Genomic DNA, 19,477 nt, shown 5'->3' with positions numbered 1-19,477 from the left:
GATGGTTTATAAATAATAGAATTAACTTGTATGAGCCGACACAATCGAAATAGAATATCACCGTTTTATTCAACATGGATACTCTTGTCTCTTTTCATTCCATTCGCATTCTGGCACCGTCCAACTCTCATTTTAGAGTTCCGCGGAAATAGTCACTTTTTACCACGACTTCGATTTTTCCAAAGGATTGTTCGATTTCTGTGTCTGTTGCTAATTTACTATGTCCAGAACGTTGTGGATTGGTGATGTCCAGGAAAATTGGACAGAGGATTATTTATGCGCCCTGATGCGAAATGCGAGTATGAAATTGATCTCTATGCTAAGGAATCAGAGGGACTTTCCTCCATTAAGCTAATGCGAGATCGAACAACGAACGAGTCACTCGGTTTGCACTTTTCAACTTGTTTACGGCTAGGATTTGGCTTTATCGATTTTGCCACCGAAGAAGATGCGATTCATGCACTGAACGGATACAATGGCCGCCCCATTCGTTTTCTTGTGTGGTTTTTGTAACTATTAGCGGGCACAGGATACACATTCCGCCTGAATTTTGGTGGAAACAGCCGAAATTTAAATCTGGGTGATAATTATTGCCTTTACATTGGCGACTTGGAGTCAAGCGTCACCGATACCCAGCTTTACACGATCTTCCGTGATAAATATCTCTCTTTCTGCGGTGCCAAGGTACTCTTCAATTGCCTGCTAATCATCTTCAGATCATGCGTGAGACCGGCACTTCCGTCAGCAAAGGCTACGGCTTCATCCAATTCCGCGCGCGCGACGAAGCTGAAACCGCTCTCAAAGAAATGAACGGCTAGTAGTTTCCCCGGTTTCCCCGTTTCCCCTAGCGTGATCAACGGCCGTCCAATCAAACTGAGCTACGCCGCAGCGCGTCGCTGGTTCCACGACGACGAGACGTCGGGGATGTCGACGTCGTCGTCGGGGACAGACGCGAAGTACGACGTGATCATCGAGCTGCCGGAGATTCCGAACATCAAGCCGCCGCCACCGACGGACGCGATGCTGGTGAAGATGCTGACGAACAACACGAACGGCGCCGCGGCGTTGGTGGATGCGTACGGGAACGCGTATGAGAACCCGATGTTTTCGAATGATCCGGTGTATCAGGTAAGCGTGGAACCGTGGAAACGAGGCGTAGGCGGCGGTGCAGGCGCAGCAGAGGAAGAGGATGCGGAGAATGGGGCAGAAGGCGGAGGAGGAGGGACAGGTGGTGGAAGTGCCGAGCGACCGGGAGAAGCCGCTGGATATTGCGATGGAGAATCGGAAGTACTTGAAGAGGGTGTTGGAGGTGTTCGATATGCCGTCGCTGAGTGTTCCTAGATTGTGGAGTGTTTGTTGGAAACAGTGAAAGGGGGAGAGATGAAGAAGACGAACGGAATTGGGATGTTTAGGAAGGGAGAATGAGGAAATATAACACTAAGAATGTGGTTTGCTCTATCTATGTTGTCAAGTGGTTAGGTTTTCTTTTCCTAATATAAAAACGCAATAACACGTAATAGAGTTTTGGTACAGTTTTATATCTTGTACAACAAGCACAACTCATTGAAATTAGAAACAAAATCAAAGAAGAGTTCGAATTCTTTTGTCACTATTTACACGTTGATTGTCAGGAGTATTTCTCACATGGAGAACAAACGAAGAGTTGTGGATATCGATAGGGTCATCCAGGATAATAGATAGTAACACAATACTGCGAGCTTGATTTATACTGGGCAATCAATCATTAAAAAAAACAGCGCGATTTGTCATTATAGTGGGTTAATGGGGGCAAAGCAATTGTTCTCTTTATAATTATCAATATGATAGATTTCACACATAATGTATAACAACATTTTCATTCTTTCTGATAACCAAGAAATGATTCACACGTAGCGACTCGACCTCAATGCTTCATTGTCTTATATAAAGTTGCAAGGCTTTACTTAGTTGCAATACTGAAAACAACAATAACTCCACTTTCAAAAACAGAGTTTTTGAAAGTCCATAGAAGCGGCATTAATCTCATTGATTACAGCAGTAACAGGTGATATACTTATTTCCTTATTGCAGACTAGAATAGTATGGACAAAACAAATCATTATTCACATCGATCAGATTAATAGTGATGATATTTCATAATATACCATGATAATCGGTTTTCACGCAAAAAAATTCCATAGAATTGACATAATTATGCTGCCTATGCACATAATCGAATTCTACTCATCCAGAGTATCATCACAATGGACATTGTTGACTATATTAGTTATGTGAATATAAGCATCACATTTTTCAAAACTAGTATAAGGCTTACGTACTGTTACCAAAAAAAGTATATTTTTAATTATAACATCACTAATAATTATATTGAAGGTACAAATCACATCCACATTGAATAGATTGATTATCCTGGAAACTTAGTATAAGGAATAATACCATATTTACAGGTAAATTGAGAAGACTATAATTCACTTGTTTTGGATTTCACCTAAAGCAGGGTTTCTCTGAAGGGCACAGAACCTGTTTCATTTTGAAATTAAACCAAATAGCAGGGTACTTGTTCAATCAATAGAGCAGTAACTATTCAATTGCACGGAAGTACAATTTATATATATTCTAATGTAGTTTATTAATCAAAACTTTCAAGAAATGGTAGCTAAACGCATAGGATTTGTGGAATAGCATGCTTCTTAATATAAACAAAGAAAACACAATATGGGTAGTAACATCAACATAGAAAGGGACGTAGACAAGTAGTGTTCATATTTAACGCTATACCGAGAACGTTATAGAGTTTTTCACAAATGTACAAAAAGCTCTTAAGAATAGGAAAGAATCAACGGATTATCACTTATAATCCATTTATTCTTTAAATGTAAGTTTGATAGTGTATAGATAGGGTGAATAAGGGTGGTTATAAATGAAACGCACAAAATGTACAGATATTATTTGATTATCAAGGATCTATTAGATTCGTTTCACCTTTTGAAATACACAATATTTTCCTATTGATTGTAAATGAGCTATTTATCAAAAGGTGCTGTTCACGTTACTAACATCGAAATACCAATAAGAAACGAAGTTAGCAATGAAAAATACAAAAAAGACCATTGGTGGGAATGCAACGTTTCTGAGCAGTTTCCCATAAAGTCAGGAAGAATAGCAAATGGTCCAACTCATATTGAAGTGGGTAAACCTCACGAAGGTTGCCTTATCAAAACAACAATGAAAAACGGGAAAATGGACGGAGAGTCCAGCATTTTTTCTCAGGACAATACTCTAATGGCAACTCTGACATTTGTGAATGGAATCGCTTCAGGACCTTGCACACTCTGTAAAAATGGTATTTTGTTCTATAAAGGTTTCTTTGTAAACGGATATCGAGAAGGAAGAGGGCAGGAATATGATGAAAATGGCAACGTGGTATTTGATGGATTTTATAAGAAAGGTAAGAAACTGAATATAGTACCATCGAATGAAATGGGAAAGGGATATTGGAAAGAAATGGATGAAAAAGGAAGAATCATTCGAATTAGTCAGAAAGATGAGTTGGGAAATAGTGAAGGGTTTTGTTATTCTTATGAGGATGGAAAGATTAGTTGTGTGAGTGTTTGGAAAGAAGGTAAGGAAGCAACATTATTGAAACAATTTCGTGATGATATTATGATAGAATATAAGAATGGTAAGAAAGTGTATGAAGGAGGATTTGTTGATAGTGTTGAATTGGGTTATCCACGGAAAGATAAAAGCGAAGAATTTGGAAAGGATGGAAAGACAATTGAGCGGAAAGGTAGATTCAAAAGCGTAATTTGTAATTTGAAAACAGCAAGATTGTGTAGGAAACTACTAGAGAATGGATATGTAACTGTTATTGTAGCAGTGATTTTTGTCATACTTTTCTATTACTACTTTATTAATTATTATCTGAATAAAGGGATTCATGGAATAGGATCTAAGCAAGAATCATATATAGTGGAATCAGGATATGGAAAATATGTAACTATTTTTGAATTGTCTAACTATCCGAATCTAAAAAGAATCGAAATTGGCGATAATTGCTTTGTAAACGTGAAAACAGTCAGAATTAATAGATTGAATCAGTTGGTAAGTTTGAAAATTGGCAAGAATTCATTTACGCAGAGAAAGAATGATTATGGAAATAATGAATCGAAATCATTCCACATATTGAATTGTGAATCATTGGAATCCATAGAAATCGGGGAATTCAGTTTCAGTGATTATGCTGGAGACTTTGAATTGAAGAATCTACCACAATTACGATCCATTCAAATTGGGACAATTGGAAGTAGGTCATACAATTTCTATTATAGTTCGTTTGTGCGTCAAGGTATTGAACTGCTATTGAATATTCTAATAATGCATAGATCTTCCAAATCTACAATCCATTACATTAGGTGATTGGGCATTTGAAGATTTACCAACATTCGATTTATCAAGTTTATCATCATTAGAATCAATTGAACTCGGCAATTATTGCTTTCGGAAAGTTCCAAAATTCCAAATCGATGGATTGAATCGATTGAAAACGATCAAAATCGGAAACAATTCATTTACTCAAGTGAAGAATTGGTTTGGAGATGATAAATTGAAATCATTCCACATATTGAATTGTGAATCATTGGAATCCATTCAAATTGGTGAATGGAGTTTCAGTGATTTTGCTGGTGACTTTGAATTGAAGAATCTACCACAATTACGATCCATTCAAATTGGGACAATTGGAAGTAGGTCATACAATTTCTGGTATAGTTCATTTGTGATTCGAGGTATTGATATGATATTGAATATTTGAATAATGCATAGATCTTCCAAATCTACAATCCATTACATTAGGTGATTATACATTCGAAAATTCACCAACATTCGATTTATCAAGTTTATCATCATTAGAATCAATTGAACTCGGCAATTATTGCTTTTGGGAAGTTCCAACATTCCAAATCGATGGACTCAATCGATTAACAACACTCATAATCAGCGATGATAGTTTTGGATTAGTGCCAGCATTCCAAATCGATGGATTGAACCGATTAACAACACTCATAATCGGCAAGAATTCATTTACTCAACTGAAGCAATATAACTGGGACTGGAGAAAGGCGGACAACAAATCGAAATCATTTCGTATATTGAATTGTGAATCATTGGAATCGATAGAAATCGGGGAATATAGTTTCAGTGATTATGCTGGAGACTTTGAATTGAAAAATCTACCACAATTACGATCCATTCAAATTGGGACAAGTGAAAGTGCTTCTTACAATTTCTATGCTAATTCATTTGTAATTCGAGGTATTGATATGATATTGAATATTCGAATAATGCATAGATCTTCCAAATCTACAATCCATTACATTAGGTGATTATGCATTCCAAAGATCCTTCTCAACAGTAATGGAAAGTATTGAATAAATATGAAAGAAAAATATATTTTAGATCTTCTATCATTGCAATCCATTCAACTCGGTTGGTCTGCACTTCAAGGAAAATACAATAATGAAACATGTTCGTTGACAATGCGAAGTAAGAATGGAATTATTCGAATAATTGAATACAGATCTTCCAAATCTAAAATCAATAATCAATTTTAGAGGATTTAGTTTCCAATATCCTTATCTAGCGACATTAGAAAGTAGTTCTCAATATTGAAGACTGATTGTATTTAGATATGCCAAAGCTTCAATATATCGAAGCTCCTAATATGTTCGAAAATGTAAAAAGTGTAATTGTTAGAAGTAAGTATCTCTGTAATATTGATATTAGATGTCACTGATATACTCTATTCTTGGCTTTATTGTCAAGACTATATCCAATCAATGAATTCTTCTTCCATTTCCATCGTTGTTCCTTCTGGAGTTTGTAACGATAAAAATTACACAATATTTGACTTCTCTCGATTCACGTTATTAGAATCTGTTGAAATTGGTGATAATAGTTTTGCGTATGTGAAAAAAAACAAAATCGATGGATTGAATCGATTGAAAACCATCAAAATTGGTAAGAATTCATTTACTCAGAAAAAGAATGATTATGGAGATGACAAATCAAAATCATTGGTCATATGGAATTGTGAATCATTGGAATCCATTCAAATTGGACAATATAGTTTCAGTGATTTTGGAGGAAGCTTTGAACTAAAGAATCTACCACAATTACGATCGATTCAAATTGGTACAATTGGAAGCAAATCAAGCAATTTCTATTATTGTCCATTTGTAATTCAAGGTATTGAACTGCTATTGAATATTTGAATAATGCATAGATCTTCCAAATCTACAATCCATTACATTAGGTGATTTTGCATTCTCTCTCTCCATCTCAACATTAATTGAAAGTATTGAATGAATAAGAATGAAATGATTGATGTAGATCTTCCATCATTACAATCCATTCAACTCGGTAAATGGACATTCGGGGGAAGAGATAATAGTGAATCATGTTCATTGACAATGCAAAGTATTCATGAAATGAATTTATTTGATTGATGTAGATCTTCCAAATCTAACATCCATTAATTCTCTAGATAGTAGTTTTTATTTTTATAGTAGAGTGACATTGAAAGGTATTTTTGAAATGATAAGTATTGATAGTATTTAGATATTCCAAATCTTGAAAATGTGAATCTACCTAATTCATTCCAGAATGTTCGATGGAAATCAATTTCGAGTATTGTTTGGTTTACTTGATTTAATTATCAGATGTTTCTCCAATTCTCGCTAATCTTGTCATAATCAAAAAATACTAAATATATGATTCATGGATTATCTAATTATGATCACACAATATTAATTCAAAAATACAATTGTCCATTCAATGTTTGTTGTTAATTAGAATTAAGCGATTGTAGTAGTTGTTTATATTTCTAAAAGGAAAATATGTATTTTAGTAATTTCTTTTAAGTAATGAATATAATAGCTGTTACCTTATAATAGTCTAATTAAATAGCATTGATGGTGGCTGTAATGTCATTGATTCCATTCAACCTTATCCACATAGTGGCTATTATTGAATATTAGCATACATAGATTTTCCAAATCTACAATCCGTAGAATTAGGTGATGAGGCATTCCATGATTGCCTATCAACAATAACGGAAAATATTGAACGAATTCGAATGAAATGATTGATGTAGATCTTCCATCATTACAATCCATTCAACTCGGTGATAGTGCATTTGAAGGAGAAGGATATGATTCATATCCTTTGTTAAGCGAACTAAAAATAGAATTATACGACATGATTGATTATAGCTCTTACAAAACTTATATCCTTCAATTCTATAGTATTTGGTTTCAATAGTCCTTCCTCAGTGACATTGGAAAGTATATCTGTAAAAATAGTATATATATATATATATATATATATATATATATATAGTATTTAGATGCATAAAACCTTCCATATGTGAATCTACCCGAGTCTTTCAAAGAATTTCGAACATAGACAATTTCGAGTATGTATGGATTGTCATTATTTCAATCATAGATGTCTCATCTATTCTTGCTAATCTTGTAAAAACAAAAGATATTAATAGATGAAGATCGATTCGATTTGATGACATATCATTCGATGATTGTATATGATAGTTAATTAGACTGTTCGTTTTATTCAAATTCCTCATCGCAGTGTTTTAATCGATCATGATAATAATGCGATGTGAGCAAAATTAAAAAGCTGCATGATTCCTTTATTTCAACCATCCTGAAAGTCATGTTCGATTATCAAATGTAGGATTTATCGGACTGATTATTACAACAAAATGGTTGATCACAAACTTTATGAATCAAAATGGAATTCAAAGAAACTAATTCCGTCTTTGGCGCCAATTACATACAACTTAGAGAACCAAAGGTTTGAAATATAAATTACATTCTTTTTATTGTCTATTTATTTTGATACGAAAAATATCATAGAATACACATAATGTAATTGGGAGTGATGGAGGGTACAAAATTGTTGTGAAAAATCATTTGTAGAGGAGATTGTAGTAAGTTTAGCATTGTATTATTCGGAAGTGAGGTACATTTGGAGATGATTGAGCTTCTAGAGTTCTGCGGAGTATGCGGCTGCTATTGATATAGCAAATATGAAAAACAGTAATAATGACTGTGATCGCAAGCTGCTTTTGTTTGGTTTTGCTCATCTCTGTTATTTCTAGAATTGAATATGCAGACAATACGCAGTACAATAATTTGGAAACGATTTTAGTTCAAAATAATGTGAATGACGTGTACACTTTTGGGAACCCTGAAAAAGGAAAATTGATGTACATTTCAAAGTTACTGGAGCAACTCGAGATCTCCCTCAAACTAGTAAAGAAGAGGTACTCTGTTTTGCGTGCTTTCTATTGTTTTAGTGAATTTTCTCAAGAAACCATAGAGCAAGACCTTTCTGCGTTAATCGGTGAGGACAATCTCAATCTGCATCCGACAATCCTGAAAATGCCCTCTGCCCTCAAAGCAGCCAACGTTCTAGTCACTGTATTCCCATTTTATTATATTCAATTCACGCTCACCTCCAGAATCTCCATCTCTGTAATGGCTCGCTCGTCGGTCACTACGGCTTGGAATCCTACTCTATCAGCGACTACATGCGACTCGACAGCTCCGCTCTCTCCACCCTCAACATTTTCCCCGTCGACAAAACCCGCGACTCCACCTCCAGGTTTCCTCGCTGCTTCGCCTTCACTCGCAGCCTTTTCGGCCTTCTCAACCACACTCTCACCGCCGGCATGGGCGAACGGCTTCTCCGCCGCTGGCTCTGCCAACCGCTCATCTCCATCGATCGCATCAACACGCGCTTAGACCTCGTCGAGCTCTTTCTTCACGACGTTTCGCTCCGCAACGAGCTCCGCACGGGCTGCTTAAAAGGCCTCGTCGACATCGAAAAGCTCGCGCAGCGCCTCGAACGCCGCGTTCGCTTCCGCCTCCAAGATTTATACGTTCTGAGTCAGGGCGTTTCCAAGCTGAACCGAATCCTTGTACCCCGTTTCGACGTCGAATTCGAAATAGAACACGATGGAGAACAGCGAGCATGCCTCCAATCCCACGCTCCAATCCGTCTTCATCGACCCTATTCGCGATCTCATCCAATCCTTTGAACCGTTTCGCGAGCTCTGCGATCACGTGATCGATCCCGACGCGCTCGCCATGACGCCGCCCGAATTTTTGGTGCGTCCAACCTACGACGCCACGTTGGAATCTGTCGCGCAGCGCAAAAACCAGCTTTTCGCGGAGATTACCGCGGTTTTCGACTCCGTAGAGGTAGATCCCCGCGGTAAATCGTAGGTCCGGGAACAGTATTCCACGATGGACGTGAAGTGCGAGCGAAACGCCCGGTTTGGATTCTGCTTCCGCGTGTCGAGTCGGTTTCACAACGAAGTGGAATCGATTCCCGACGTGTCCGTGCTGCAAGTCCTGAAAAACGGCATTTATTTCACACTCGACGGTTCCACGTTTCCACTCGGGCGTTTCGTCATGTATAGCGACTTCCGCGGTTTGTCCAGCGATTTTGAGGAGTGCAGAGCGGAGTATGCCAAGGCCCAGGAACGATTGGTCGCCTCCATCATCGACGTGGCTCGCACCTACGTTCCACGTTTCCACGTTTTCGCTTCGCTCGCCGCGCAATTGGATGTGTTATTGTCCTTCGCTGAGGCCTCCTCCATCGCCTCCATTCCCTACACACGCCCTCAATTCCTTCCCTCTACCCCCGTTTCCACGGTTTCTCCAGTTTCTCCAGTTTCTACGAATGGCACGGGAGATTGTAGGGTTTGGCATTGCGGGACCAATAGATATCCGGATCGAGGAGGGACGACATGCAATCCTGGAAGTGCAGACGGGTCTGCAGTTCATTCCGAACGATTTGGATTTGACTCCTCGGAACAATATTCCGCAGAACGTGTGCATCATAACGGGACCGAATATGGGTGGAAAGAGTACCTATATGCGGCAATTAGGGCTCATCGTGATGATGGCGCAGATTGGCTGCTTCGTTCCCGCGAAAACCGCGGTTTTCCCGGCGTTTTCTGCGCTGTACACGCGCGTGGGCGCGTCGGACAACCAGTCCCGCGGGGTATCGACGTTTATGAGCGAGATGATTGACATGTCAAACATTCTGAGCGGGTGTAGCGAAGATAAAGGGAAGAGTTTGATTCTGATTGATGAGTTGGGGCGTGGGACGTCGACGTATGACGGCTTGGGCCTTTCGTGGGGAATTCTGGAGTTCATTCTCCGGAAAATCCCGAATTGCTTCTGTTTGTTTACAACCCATTTTTACGAACTCACAGCCATCGCGAAGCAGTTCCCCGCGGTGAAGAACGTGCACGTGACGGCGTTGAACGGGGAGAATTACATCACGATGATGTACGGCGTGCGGGAAGGGCCGTCGGACAAATCGTTTGGAATTAACGTGGCGCAGCTGTGCAATTTCCCGAAGGAAGTGATTCGGGTGGTGGATGGGACGCGAATTGAGGCGTAGGATGCGCGGAGAAAGGTGTGGGAGTTGGAAGCGATCGCGAAGGCGAATTATGCCACGGAGGAGGATCGAAAGCGTGTGTCGGAGGAGAAAATTGAGGCGGTGCAGAAGCGAATTCGAAGAATGGCGGAGAAGGAGAAGGTGGAGAAGGACGAAGTGAAGGAATTGATGAAGGAATTGGAGGAGTTGTGAAGAAGGGAATGAGTGAGAGAGAGAGGATGGATGGATGGATGGATGGATTTGTTTGTTTTAAAAAAATGTGAAGTGGGGAGTGTATGGGTAGAGGAATAAAGGTGATTCAACATGGAGGAATGCGGAAGTAAGTTGTGGAGGTGAGTTATACTTATATAAAAAGTTTCATGTTGCTTCTATATATATTTAGATATATATGTATTGGATTAAAACTTTGGTTATAACACACTTGAATGACTGCGTCCTTTTCTTCCTCCACCGAATGGTAAACTTTGTGATATAGGTTGAATACACAGGAACCAGTGGATGAAGGATATTCGAGAGGAGGATCTAACCAACACTCTTTTCGAAAATGAAAAGATATTATCGCGAGACAATATCATTAAAGTTACAAATAATTGCATTCAAAGTGATCAGATCGCTCCTTGGCTAATTCGTAGTTCTTGTAGAAATGGGGAATAATCGTCGTGTTGTTAATACAGCCATCTATTATTGGCGCCGATTCTATGCTAAGCAGGCGTTTTCAACTCATTGTCATTTTAGAGTTCACTTTACCGATGTACATCCCTATCTAGCTGTTCCTACGTGCTATTATCTAGCTTCGAAGGTGGAAGAAGTCGCTGCCAACGTGTCGCGTGTGCTCTCCTCGTTCGAGGGCGTGCTAAAGCTTCACAAGATCGATCCAATCAAGTGGACGATCGACGACGTGTTGTCTTGCGAAAATCTGATTCTTTTGAAGTTGGACTACTGTTTGTTGTTCTTTGATCCTTTCCGCTACTTACGACATTTTCTTTCACTTTGTCATTTGGAGGATTGTCTCCAAGCCTGCACGTTGCTTGTTTTTTCATACCGAATAATCGATAGAAATATTGTAAATGATTCATTTTACACATTGATTCCAATTACGCATGCACCTCATATTGTGGCGGCAACTGCTGTGTATATGATTTGCACGATGAACAACATCGATCCAGTGGATGTTTTTACAGAACTAAAGTTCGATGTACAGGAGATTTATGGGATTTGTGCTACGATGTGTGTTTTTTATGAGAAGGGAGTGGACCTATGGCCGAAAGAACTGACAGACTGTATTTTAACGATTTCACAACAGTTCTGAGTGTGAGGGTTGTTTGTTTGTTTGTTTGTTTGTTTGTTTGTTTGAGCTACGCAGCAGAAACTAAAAAGCAATGAAGTGAATTGTTTAGCGCTTGTTGTAGAGGGAGTAGCTGCACGCTGAAGGTCATGTGAAAGTAGGATACTTGTCAATCGTGGTGATGTGTTCAATAAAGTCGTTATTGTTCTCCCGAATCAATGTCTCATTATTTCCTCTATCCTTTATGATCATTGAATAGTAAATTCACAGCACATGTCACATAAAAGAAACGGGTAGTAAACAATCCGGTTTCATATATTATGATCTACACGTAGGAAATAAGCAGAGAAGCAGAGAAACAATAACAGGGAATATTACACACAACTTTTCATTAGTTAACTCTCTTTCATCCATTTTCCAATCTTTTCAAATTATCTAAAGGAAATCAATGCAAGCCGAAACAGAAACTGAACAAACTGTCAATAAGTAGCTTTTCGGTGAGGTGTTCATCTTTAGGGAAGTAACCGCTCCGAAAGGAGTAAGCAGCTCGATTCCGATTGAACATAGGTGCGAAATGACAAAGCGGAGCGAGGAAACGGCAAAAGCAAGGGAAGGGGAAAAGGAATTCGTCAACAGCGTGGAAACGGACGACCCAATAATACAGACACAAATAAACCTGTAGCGCGGGCTCAACCGAACTTACGATTTCAAAAGAAACCGAAAGCGCCCGTTTCTGAACCAGAACGTTCCCTCTCCCCACAACGCACTGAAATTTAGCAAAACCAGAACCGACGGAAGAATCATCATCATCATCTCCTTCGCGCCCTCTTCTCTACGTATTTCCACAGCTCGCCCCTCACAACACAGACGCTCGAAGAGATGTACGCCATCCGCGATGTCGTCCTCTCGCCCTCCTACCCTGGCCATCCCGACATTCCCATTTCCCCCTTTTCCTTCATCATCACCAAAATCCCCAATGAAACTCCCGCACCGTCTCTCTCCGACCCTCCGAAACTCCCGCACCGCAGCCGTTTCGGCAGTTACGACCATTCCGACCCCGCAATTTCCGCGAAACCTCCTCGCCACGACCGTTTCGAACGTTTCGACCGTTTCACCGCGGTTAAACCGAATCCTCGGAACCACGCGGAACCCGCGGGGGAATCGGAGGAAATCGTGGACGACTGGGAAATGCCCAAGGAAGACGCCGCCGACTTCGATCTCTCCGTAGGTTCCACGGTTTCCCCTTTTCGTAGAGAACCCTCCAACGAAACGACGAGATTCCCGCGGATCTGTTCCCGCCCAAGAGCGATGAGGCGATCCCCGCGGATCATGATGCGGGCTTGGCGGAGGAGGATGCGGGCGTTTCGAGCCAGGCGATCGAGCGGGAATTGCTGAGTCAGACGAGCGAGCAAACAAAATCCGCGCGGATTTTGTTTGATGAAACGCCCAAAGCGGCCGCGAAGGGCGTCGAAATCCCCGTGGAACAGCTCTGGGCGCAACCCAATCCAACTGGAGAAACTGGAGAAACTGGAGAAACGGAGAAGCAACAGGGAAACCAGCAGGTTCGGTACTTGGAATCCTTCTCTACCTCCTTTTCCACGGTTTCCACGGTTTCCACTTCTACTCCGGTTTCCACGGTTTCCCCAGTGGGGTCCGGGATGCCGGCGTCGCGTCTGCTCCCGCGGATGTCGTCTCACCCCGAAGCGGAAATCCCCGCGGTGAAGCCGTTTGTGGATCCCGCGATTATCGAGGATTCCCCATTTTTGGCGGCAAACCCGGGATTTCTGGCTTCGTCGGGTCCGTTCGCGCCGCCTCCCGGGTTGTACGGATATCCGTTCCGTCCCGCGGGGATGCCGCTGTCGCGTGTGGATCCCGCGGTTAATTCGCTGAATGTTGGGATGCGGTTTGGCGGGGAAATGCGCGACGACATGCGGTATGGAGGATTCGGTCCCGCGGGGAAGGCGATGGACCTGGGAAGGAAGGGATTGCGGGAGTTTCCGATGGGGTGGAGTGGAATGGTGGAAATGGGGAACCCTAGAGTGGAAATGGGGAACCCTAGAGTGGAAATGGGAGTGAAATTGGCGGGAAAAGAAGGGGACGAAGAGAAGGGAAAGGAGAAGGAAAGCGAATTGAATGAATCGTTGAATCATCCATTGAATGAATCGTTGAATGACCCGCTGAATTTCTCATTGAATGACCCGCTGAATGACCCGCTGGGTCAATCGTTGAGTCAGTCGTCGAACTTCTCATCGAACTTCTCATCGAACTTCTCATCGAACTTCTCATCGAATTACTCGTCGAACTTCTCGTCGAATTACTCGCTGAATGTCCCGTTGAGGGACCCGTTCGGTGCGGCGAATCCGCCGCTGGAGCCAATGAATCAGTCGAAATTAACTGAAAAGGAGGATAAAAACAACCAAACCAAACCCATTATACAGAAGGAAAAGCGGGCCAATGCAGTGCCGGAAACAAAGAACGTGCCTTCGGAACCGCTTCCCAAAATGAAAGCTTCCGGAAGATTGGTGCCTCGAATTCTAATGAAGAAGAAGTAGTACATTATCTTTTTTCTTGTTTGAGCGATAATCTCTAAATCGAGTTGAGTAGGCTCCTACAAGCCAGATATGAGTGGGTAGAATGAAAACTGTTATTGTTGGAGGAGTTGCTGGAGGAGGTAGTGCGGCTGCAAGGTACGTGGATCTTTGGGGTGAGACGACCTTTAGATTGCGCAGATTGGACGAAAAAGCGGAAATTATCATCTTCGAGAAAGGTCCGTATGTATCTTTTGCCAATTGTGGTCTGCCCTATTACATTGGAGATGTCATCCCTGAGGTAGGTGTAAGAGGGTGGATTTACCCAAGGAAAATGACCTGATTGTGTTTTCAGCGGAAAAATACAAGGGGTGGTTCAACATCGACGTGTTTACTCGACACGAGGTACTGTCCATCAATCGCGAGAAAAAGTCCGTTCTCGTGAAGAACCTAATTTCTGGAGAAACGTAAAGATTCGAAATGCTTCCAAACGTCTAGTTTCGAAGAGACCTACGACAACCTAATCCTCTCCACTGGTTCCAAGCCCTTCGTTCCCAAGCTTCCTGGCTGCGATCTCCCGGGTGTCTTCCAGCTTCGAGACATTCCTGACAGCAACCAGATCAAGTCCTGGATCGATCAGCATCATGCCACACGCGCTGTTGTTGTTGGTGGAGGCTTCATTGGCCTCGAAATGGCAGAAAACCTCGTACATCGGTAATTCCAAAAATCGGGACTAATTCCATAGTGGACTGAAAGTGAGTCTTATCGAATTGGCGCCGCATGTAATGCCTATTTTGAGTGATGAACTGGCTACCATCCTCGAAAAGACGATTCGGGATCATGGAATTGATCTTCATTCTGGGAGTGGTTTCGAATCGATCACTGCAGAATCCGATCACTTAAAAGTGTCCCACACCAAGGGCACCCCGATCGAATGCGAACTCGTCATTCTCTCCATCGGCGTTTCTCCGAACTCCGAATTGGCACGTGACTGCGGCTTATCGCTCGGCATGCGCGGCAGCATCGCCGTAGACCGCCAGATGCGCACAAGCGATCCATCAATCTTCGCGGTGGGCGATGTGGTCCAAGTCACCAGCCGAGTGACCGATAAACCCACGACGCTTCCCCTGGCCGGCCCCGCGAACCGCGAGGGGCGAATTGTGGCCGATGTGCTGAGCGGCTTGCAATCGGAATTTCCGGGCGTGCAGGGAACTTCCGTGTGCCGCATGTTCGACTTGACCGTAGCGATGACCGGTGAAACGCCCGCCTCGCTGAGCCGCTCGAAGGCGATGGACGCCGAAAAAGTGGAGTGTGTGCACGTGCACGCGGCGAATCACGCGACGTATTACCCGGGATCGTCGATGATTCACTTGGATCTGTGCTTCGATAGGGAGAGCGGACGCGTGCTGGGCGCGCAGGCGGTGGGGAAGGACGGCGTGGAGAAGCGGATCGACGTGCTGGCGGCGTTCATTCAGATGAAGGCGACGGTGAGCGATGTGGCGCAGGCGGAGCTGTGCTACGCGCCGCCGGTAAGGGAGAAACGGGGAAATGAGGGGTAGTTTGGGTCGGCGAAGGATGTGGTGAATATGGCTGGAATGCTGGGAGAAAACGTGATGAAGGGACTGGTGAGACAGATGGCGTGGGAGGAGGCGCTGCGGAGAGAGGATGTGTTTAAGCTGGACGTGCGAAATAAGGCGATGTTTGATGTAGGAGTGGAGGAGGGAGGTGAGGAAAGGCGAATCCGATCGCTGGGTTTGAGAATATTCCGCTGGAGAAGGTGCGAAGCAGTCTGGAGAAGATTCCGAAGGAGAAGGAAGTGGCGGTGACGTGCAACGTGGGGAAGACGGCGTATTTCGCAGCGAGAATTCTGATGCAGGAGGGATATCGCGTGAGTTTGTTGCCGGGAGGGTGGAATACGTATTCGATTCTGCCGGAGAAGGTGAAGAAGCAGGAGTAAGGAAGAAGGGCTTCTTGGAGGATTGTTTGTTAAACTAATTAATGAATTAATGAGTCAATGAATCAATAAGTGGATGAATAAATAGATAAATAAATGGATATATGAATCAATGAATCAATGAATCAATGAGTGAATCTCCTTGGGAACGGACTGCCAATTCAATCATTTCACTCCCAAGCGATCGACCACAACTCCATCGAACCACTCTCTCTCTCTCTCCCCTTCGTGTTTCTCACAAACATCTCACTAAAATTAAACGTCCACGGCGGGCTTGCTATGCGCCAGCGACTTCTTCTGCGACTTCTTTCCCGACGTCACGCGAATCACGAAGGCGATAACCACCAGTACCACGATCACTGCCAGCACCACCAGCACCACGATCAAAGCGACCGGCATGCACACGCCGCTCGCCTTCTGCCACTCCCCTCCGTTCTCTCCCAGCTTGCACAGCCGCTCCTGCTTTCCCACGTAGCTTCCCTTCAGCGCACAGTCGATCACCGCGGTGGTTCCAGCGGTGGTTCGCATGAACAGGCCGTCGGGCTCGCACTCGCCCAGCCGCACCATGAACGCCACGGTGGTCTCCGTCACGCCCTTCGTGTTCTCTCCGATGATCGTCACCACGCTCTGCTTCACGAGCGACCGCGGCGTGCCTTCGATCTCGCCCGTGCGGTTATTCAGCTGCAGGCCGTCGGGCAGCGCGTCGCCCTCCTTCAGATAGAACGTGTCGATGAGGTTCTCGAAGGAAGGCTTGCCCGTGGAGCTCGGCAAATCCCGGTAGAAGATGAAGCGCTCCTTGGAGTAGGCGAGGTAGTCGGGGACTTTGGGCACGCAGCGATCCGTGTGGACTTCGCTCAGCGTGCCGTTCTGGCAGAGTCGATAGGCGTATCCGCTGTATCCGTACTCGCATTCCGACGGGGACATCTCGCCCTCCGCCACCGCGGGGAAGCCGTCCACCGCGGGGCAGAGCGTGCCTCGACTCATGCAGACGCGGAAGAGGAAGGACACGACGTTGGGAGCCGAGGACGCGGGGTCGTCGACCTCAAATCGGAAGTGGCGGAAGCCGAGAATGGCCAGAGGCGCCTGGTAGCCGTTGAAAGTACGGCCGAGGGGCGACTGGTCGGCGGCGACGCTGATCTCTTCGAGGTCCTGCTTGGAGAACGTGTCGTCGAGGCTGGAGTCGATGGGATAGGCGTAGAGAGAGAAGCTGTAGGAGTTGACATTGCTGTTGATGTAGAATCCGTACTCCGAGAAGCGCGAGCCCACCTGGTTCTCCGCGTAGAAGTCCAGATAGGAGCCTTCCTTGTTCGCGATCTGGTTCACCACGTACGGATTCAGATCGAACAGCTCCGCGTAGCTGGATTCGGACACGAGGGAGCCGCTCTTCACGATCCAGCTGTCCGTCACCACCGAGCATTCCTCCACGCCGAACACGCCCGTCGCGTCGAACGTCAGCGTGGTCATCGCGTCCATTCCCGTCGCGCGGTGCAGTTCGAACGCCATCACGTTGGTACCCTCCACCACGCCGGAGTGGCGCAGCACCACGTGGAACTTCGACCACAGATCCACCGAGCGCTTCTCCAGACCCATCGTGGACGGCGTGACGGTGTCCGGGAGATTGAACCGAGCCACGAGATGGCCGTTGAAATAGGCCTGCAGGCCGCCGTTGAATCGCGCGATCACGTTCAGCACGTTGTACTCCTCCACGGTTTCCAGCGTGAAGCTCTTGCGGATATACGCGGTCACCGGCTCGATGCTTCCGATCTCGTTCGCGGGGATTTCCTTCCACGCCGAGTCATCAAATCCGCGCGCCATCCAGTCCGCCGCGGGGCTGGCCGTCGCCAGAATGCGCCACAGACCCGTGTTGCGCTGGAACGGCAGGAACGACGAGAAGGTGACGGGGACTTTGACCGGGGCGTCGCCTGCCGGCACCATCGCCATAAACACGGGGAAATTGCCCTGGTCCACCGTCACCATGAAGCCGGTGCCGGTGCTCCATCCGTCCCCGCGGGAGTCGGAGGCCTCGAAGGTGTAGAGCCCGTTGGGGAGGCAGCGGTCGAGGTAGAGCCAGGTGGAAGTCGCGGGGAACCGATCGATGGAGGCGACGAGCGAGCCGGTAGTGCCGCGTCCCTGGAAGAGTTTGTAGGAGTTTTCGACGCGGTTGGAGTCGGCGCGGATCGCGACGGTGATCAGGCTGCGGCCGTTGTAGCACTCGGTAACGCCCAGCTCGAGCGTGGCGGTGACCTCGCCGCCTCGGACGTTGCGAGCGGAGATCGTGTAGGTCTTGCGGTCCTGAAGCTTGGTGGCGGTGCCGGAGATCACGCCTTCGAAGGCGTCGATGACCAGGCCGTCAGGGAGCGCGGGGGAGACCTTGAAGTCGGTGTAGTAGGTGGAGGACGGGTAGAGCTCGCTCATCTCGATGTTCTTGTAGACGTCGGTGGACTCGTAGGTAAGCGGCTGGATGGTTTCCACCATGCTGTTGGCGAAGAGGTCGAGACGGGAGACGCGCCACGAGCAGGAATCCGGATCGCCGGTTGTGAAGTTATCGAACCGGTATTTGTTGAAGGAGAGGTCGTTGCTGATCCAGATCTTGCGCGATTGGCCGGCAATCGACCACGTGATGTTCTCGACCGTCGCCAGCACGACGTAGTCCTCCATCTCCGGGTTCTTCGCGCGTACCACGAAGTTCCGAACGAGATACTTGAGCTCGGAGTAGTACGACTGCACCAGCACCGAGTTGATCCACTCGCGACGATCGTTCGGGAAGGTGATCTCCACGTAGTTGCTGCTGCAGGTCGTGGAGGACAGGTACGTGCTGTAGTACAGATCCACCGCATTGCCGCTGGTTCCCGCATTGGAGGACGACGTCGTCACGGTGAGAAGGCGCGACTCGGAATTGCTGCCCGCCAAGCGGAGCATCAGATCGAACTCCACGTCGGTGTCGGAGGTGGCGGCGCCGACGATGGCGACCGCGATCCAGTTGGTTCCGACTTGAACGTAGGTGGTGGAATCGCCGTTCGTGTCCGTGGAGGTGACGAAGGGGACCGACACCACGCGGTAGAGGAGGGAGGAGAACGTGTTGGAGGAGAGCGAATCGGTGCTGAGCTCTCCGCTGACGCCACGACGGAACACTTCGTGGCCGTTGAGGTATACGATGCAGCCGTGACGATAGCGAATCGACATGATGAGCGAGGCAGCGTTGTCCAGCGAGCTGAT

The 19,477-nt window shown here is 45.3% G+C and overlaps 5 protein-coding genes; 4 read left to right on the top strand and 1 right to left on the bottom strand.

Moving 5' to 3' along the window:
• Positions 1-220: 220 nt before the first annotated feature.
• Positions 221-1,369, top strand: GSBLH_T00001502001 (uncharacterized protein; the record flags this gene model as incomplete). Its single annotated transcript, XM_013039916.1, has 7 exons — positions 221-299; positions 332-385; positions 416-490; positions 521-684; positions 717-817; positions 849-1,128; positions 1,160-1,369. The coding sequence occupies 7 exons, from the start codon at positions 221-223 to the stop codon at positions 1,367-1,369; spliced, it is 963 nt and encodes a 320-aa protein (XP_012895370.1).
• Positions 1,370-8,611: 7,242 nt separating this feature from the next.
• GSBLH_T00001501001 (uncharacterized protein) lies at positions 8,612-10,497 on the top strand (the record flags this gene model as incomplete). The annotated part of the gene is made up of 4 exons (XM_013039915.1): positions 8,612-9,001; positions 9,033-9,278; positions 9,309-9,731; positions 9,781-10,497. 4 exons carry the CDS (start codon positions 8,612-8,614, stop codon positions 10,495-10,497), a joined length of 1,776 nt encoding a protein of 591 aa, XP_012895369.1.
• Positions 10,498-11,137: 640 nt separating this feature from the next.
• GSBLH_T00006281001 (uncharacterized protein) lies at positions 11,138-11,803 on the top strand (the record flags this gene model as incomplete). The annotated part of the gene is made up of 1 exon (XM_013039914.1): positions 11,138-11,803. One exon carries the CDS (start codon positions 11,138-11,140, stop codon positions 11,801-11,803), a length of 666 nt encoding a protein of 221 aa, XP_012895368.1.
• Positions 11,804-14,413: 2,610 nt separating this feature from the next.
• On the top strand, positions 14,414-16,283 carry GSBLH_T00001500001 (uncharacterized protein; the record flags this gene model as incomplete). XM_013039913.1 has 7 exons in its annotated part: positions 14,414-14,466; positions 14,500-14,608; positions 14,638-14,774; positions 14,806-15,021; positions 15,053-15,836; positions 15,867-16,013; positions 16,043-16,283. The coding sequence occupies 7 exons, from the start codon at positions 14,414-14,416 to the stop codon at positions 16,262-16,264; spliced, it is 1,668 nt and encodes a 555-aa protein (XP_012895367.1). The 3' UTR covers positions 16,265-16,283.
• Positions 16,284-16,516: 233 nt separating this feature from the next.
• On the bottom strand, positions 16,517-17,185 carry GSBLH_T00001499001 (uncharacterized protein; the record flags this gene model as incomplete). The annotated part of the gene is made up of 1 exon (XM_013039912.1): positions 16,517-17,185. One exon carries the CDS (start codon positions 17,183-17,185, stop codon positions 16,517-16,519), a length of 669 nt encoding a protein of 222 aa, XP_012895366.1.
• Positions 17,186-19,477: the final 2,292 nt, after the last annotated feature.

This window comes from Blastocystis hominis, assembly GCF_000151665.1.
Source record: "Blastocystis hominis, Singapore isolate B (sub-type 7) whole genome shotgun sequence assembly, scaffold_11".
Classification (NCBI taxonomy): Eukaryota; class Bigyra; order Opalinata; family Blastocystidae; genus Blastocystis; species Blastocystis hominis.
The sequence above is the reverse complement of the archived record's forward strand: the minus strand, read 5'-3'. Positions and strand labels throughout refer to the sequence as shown.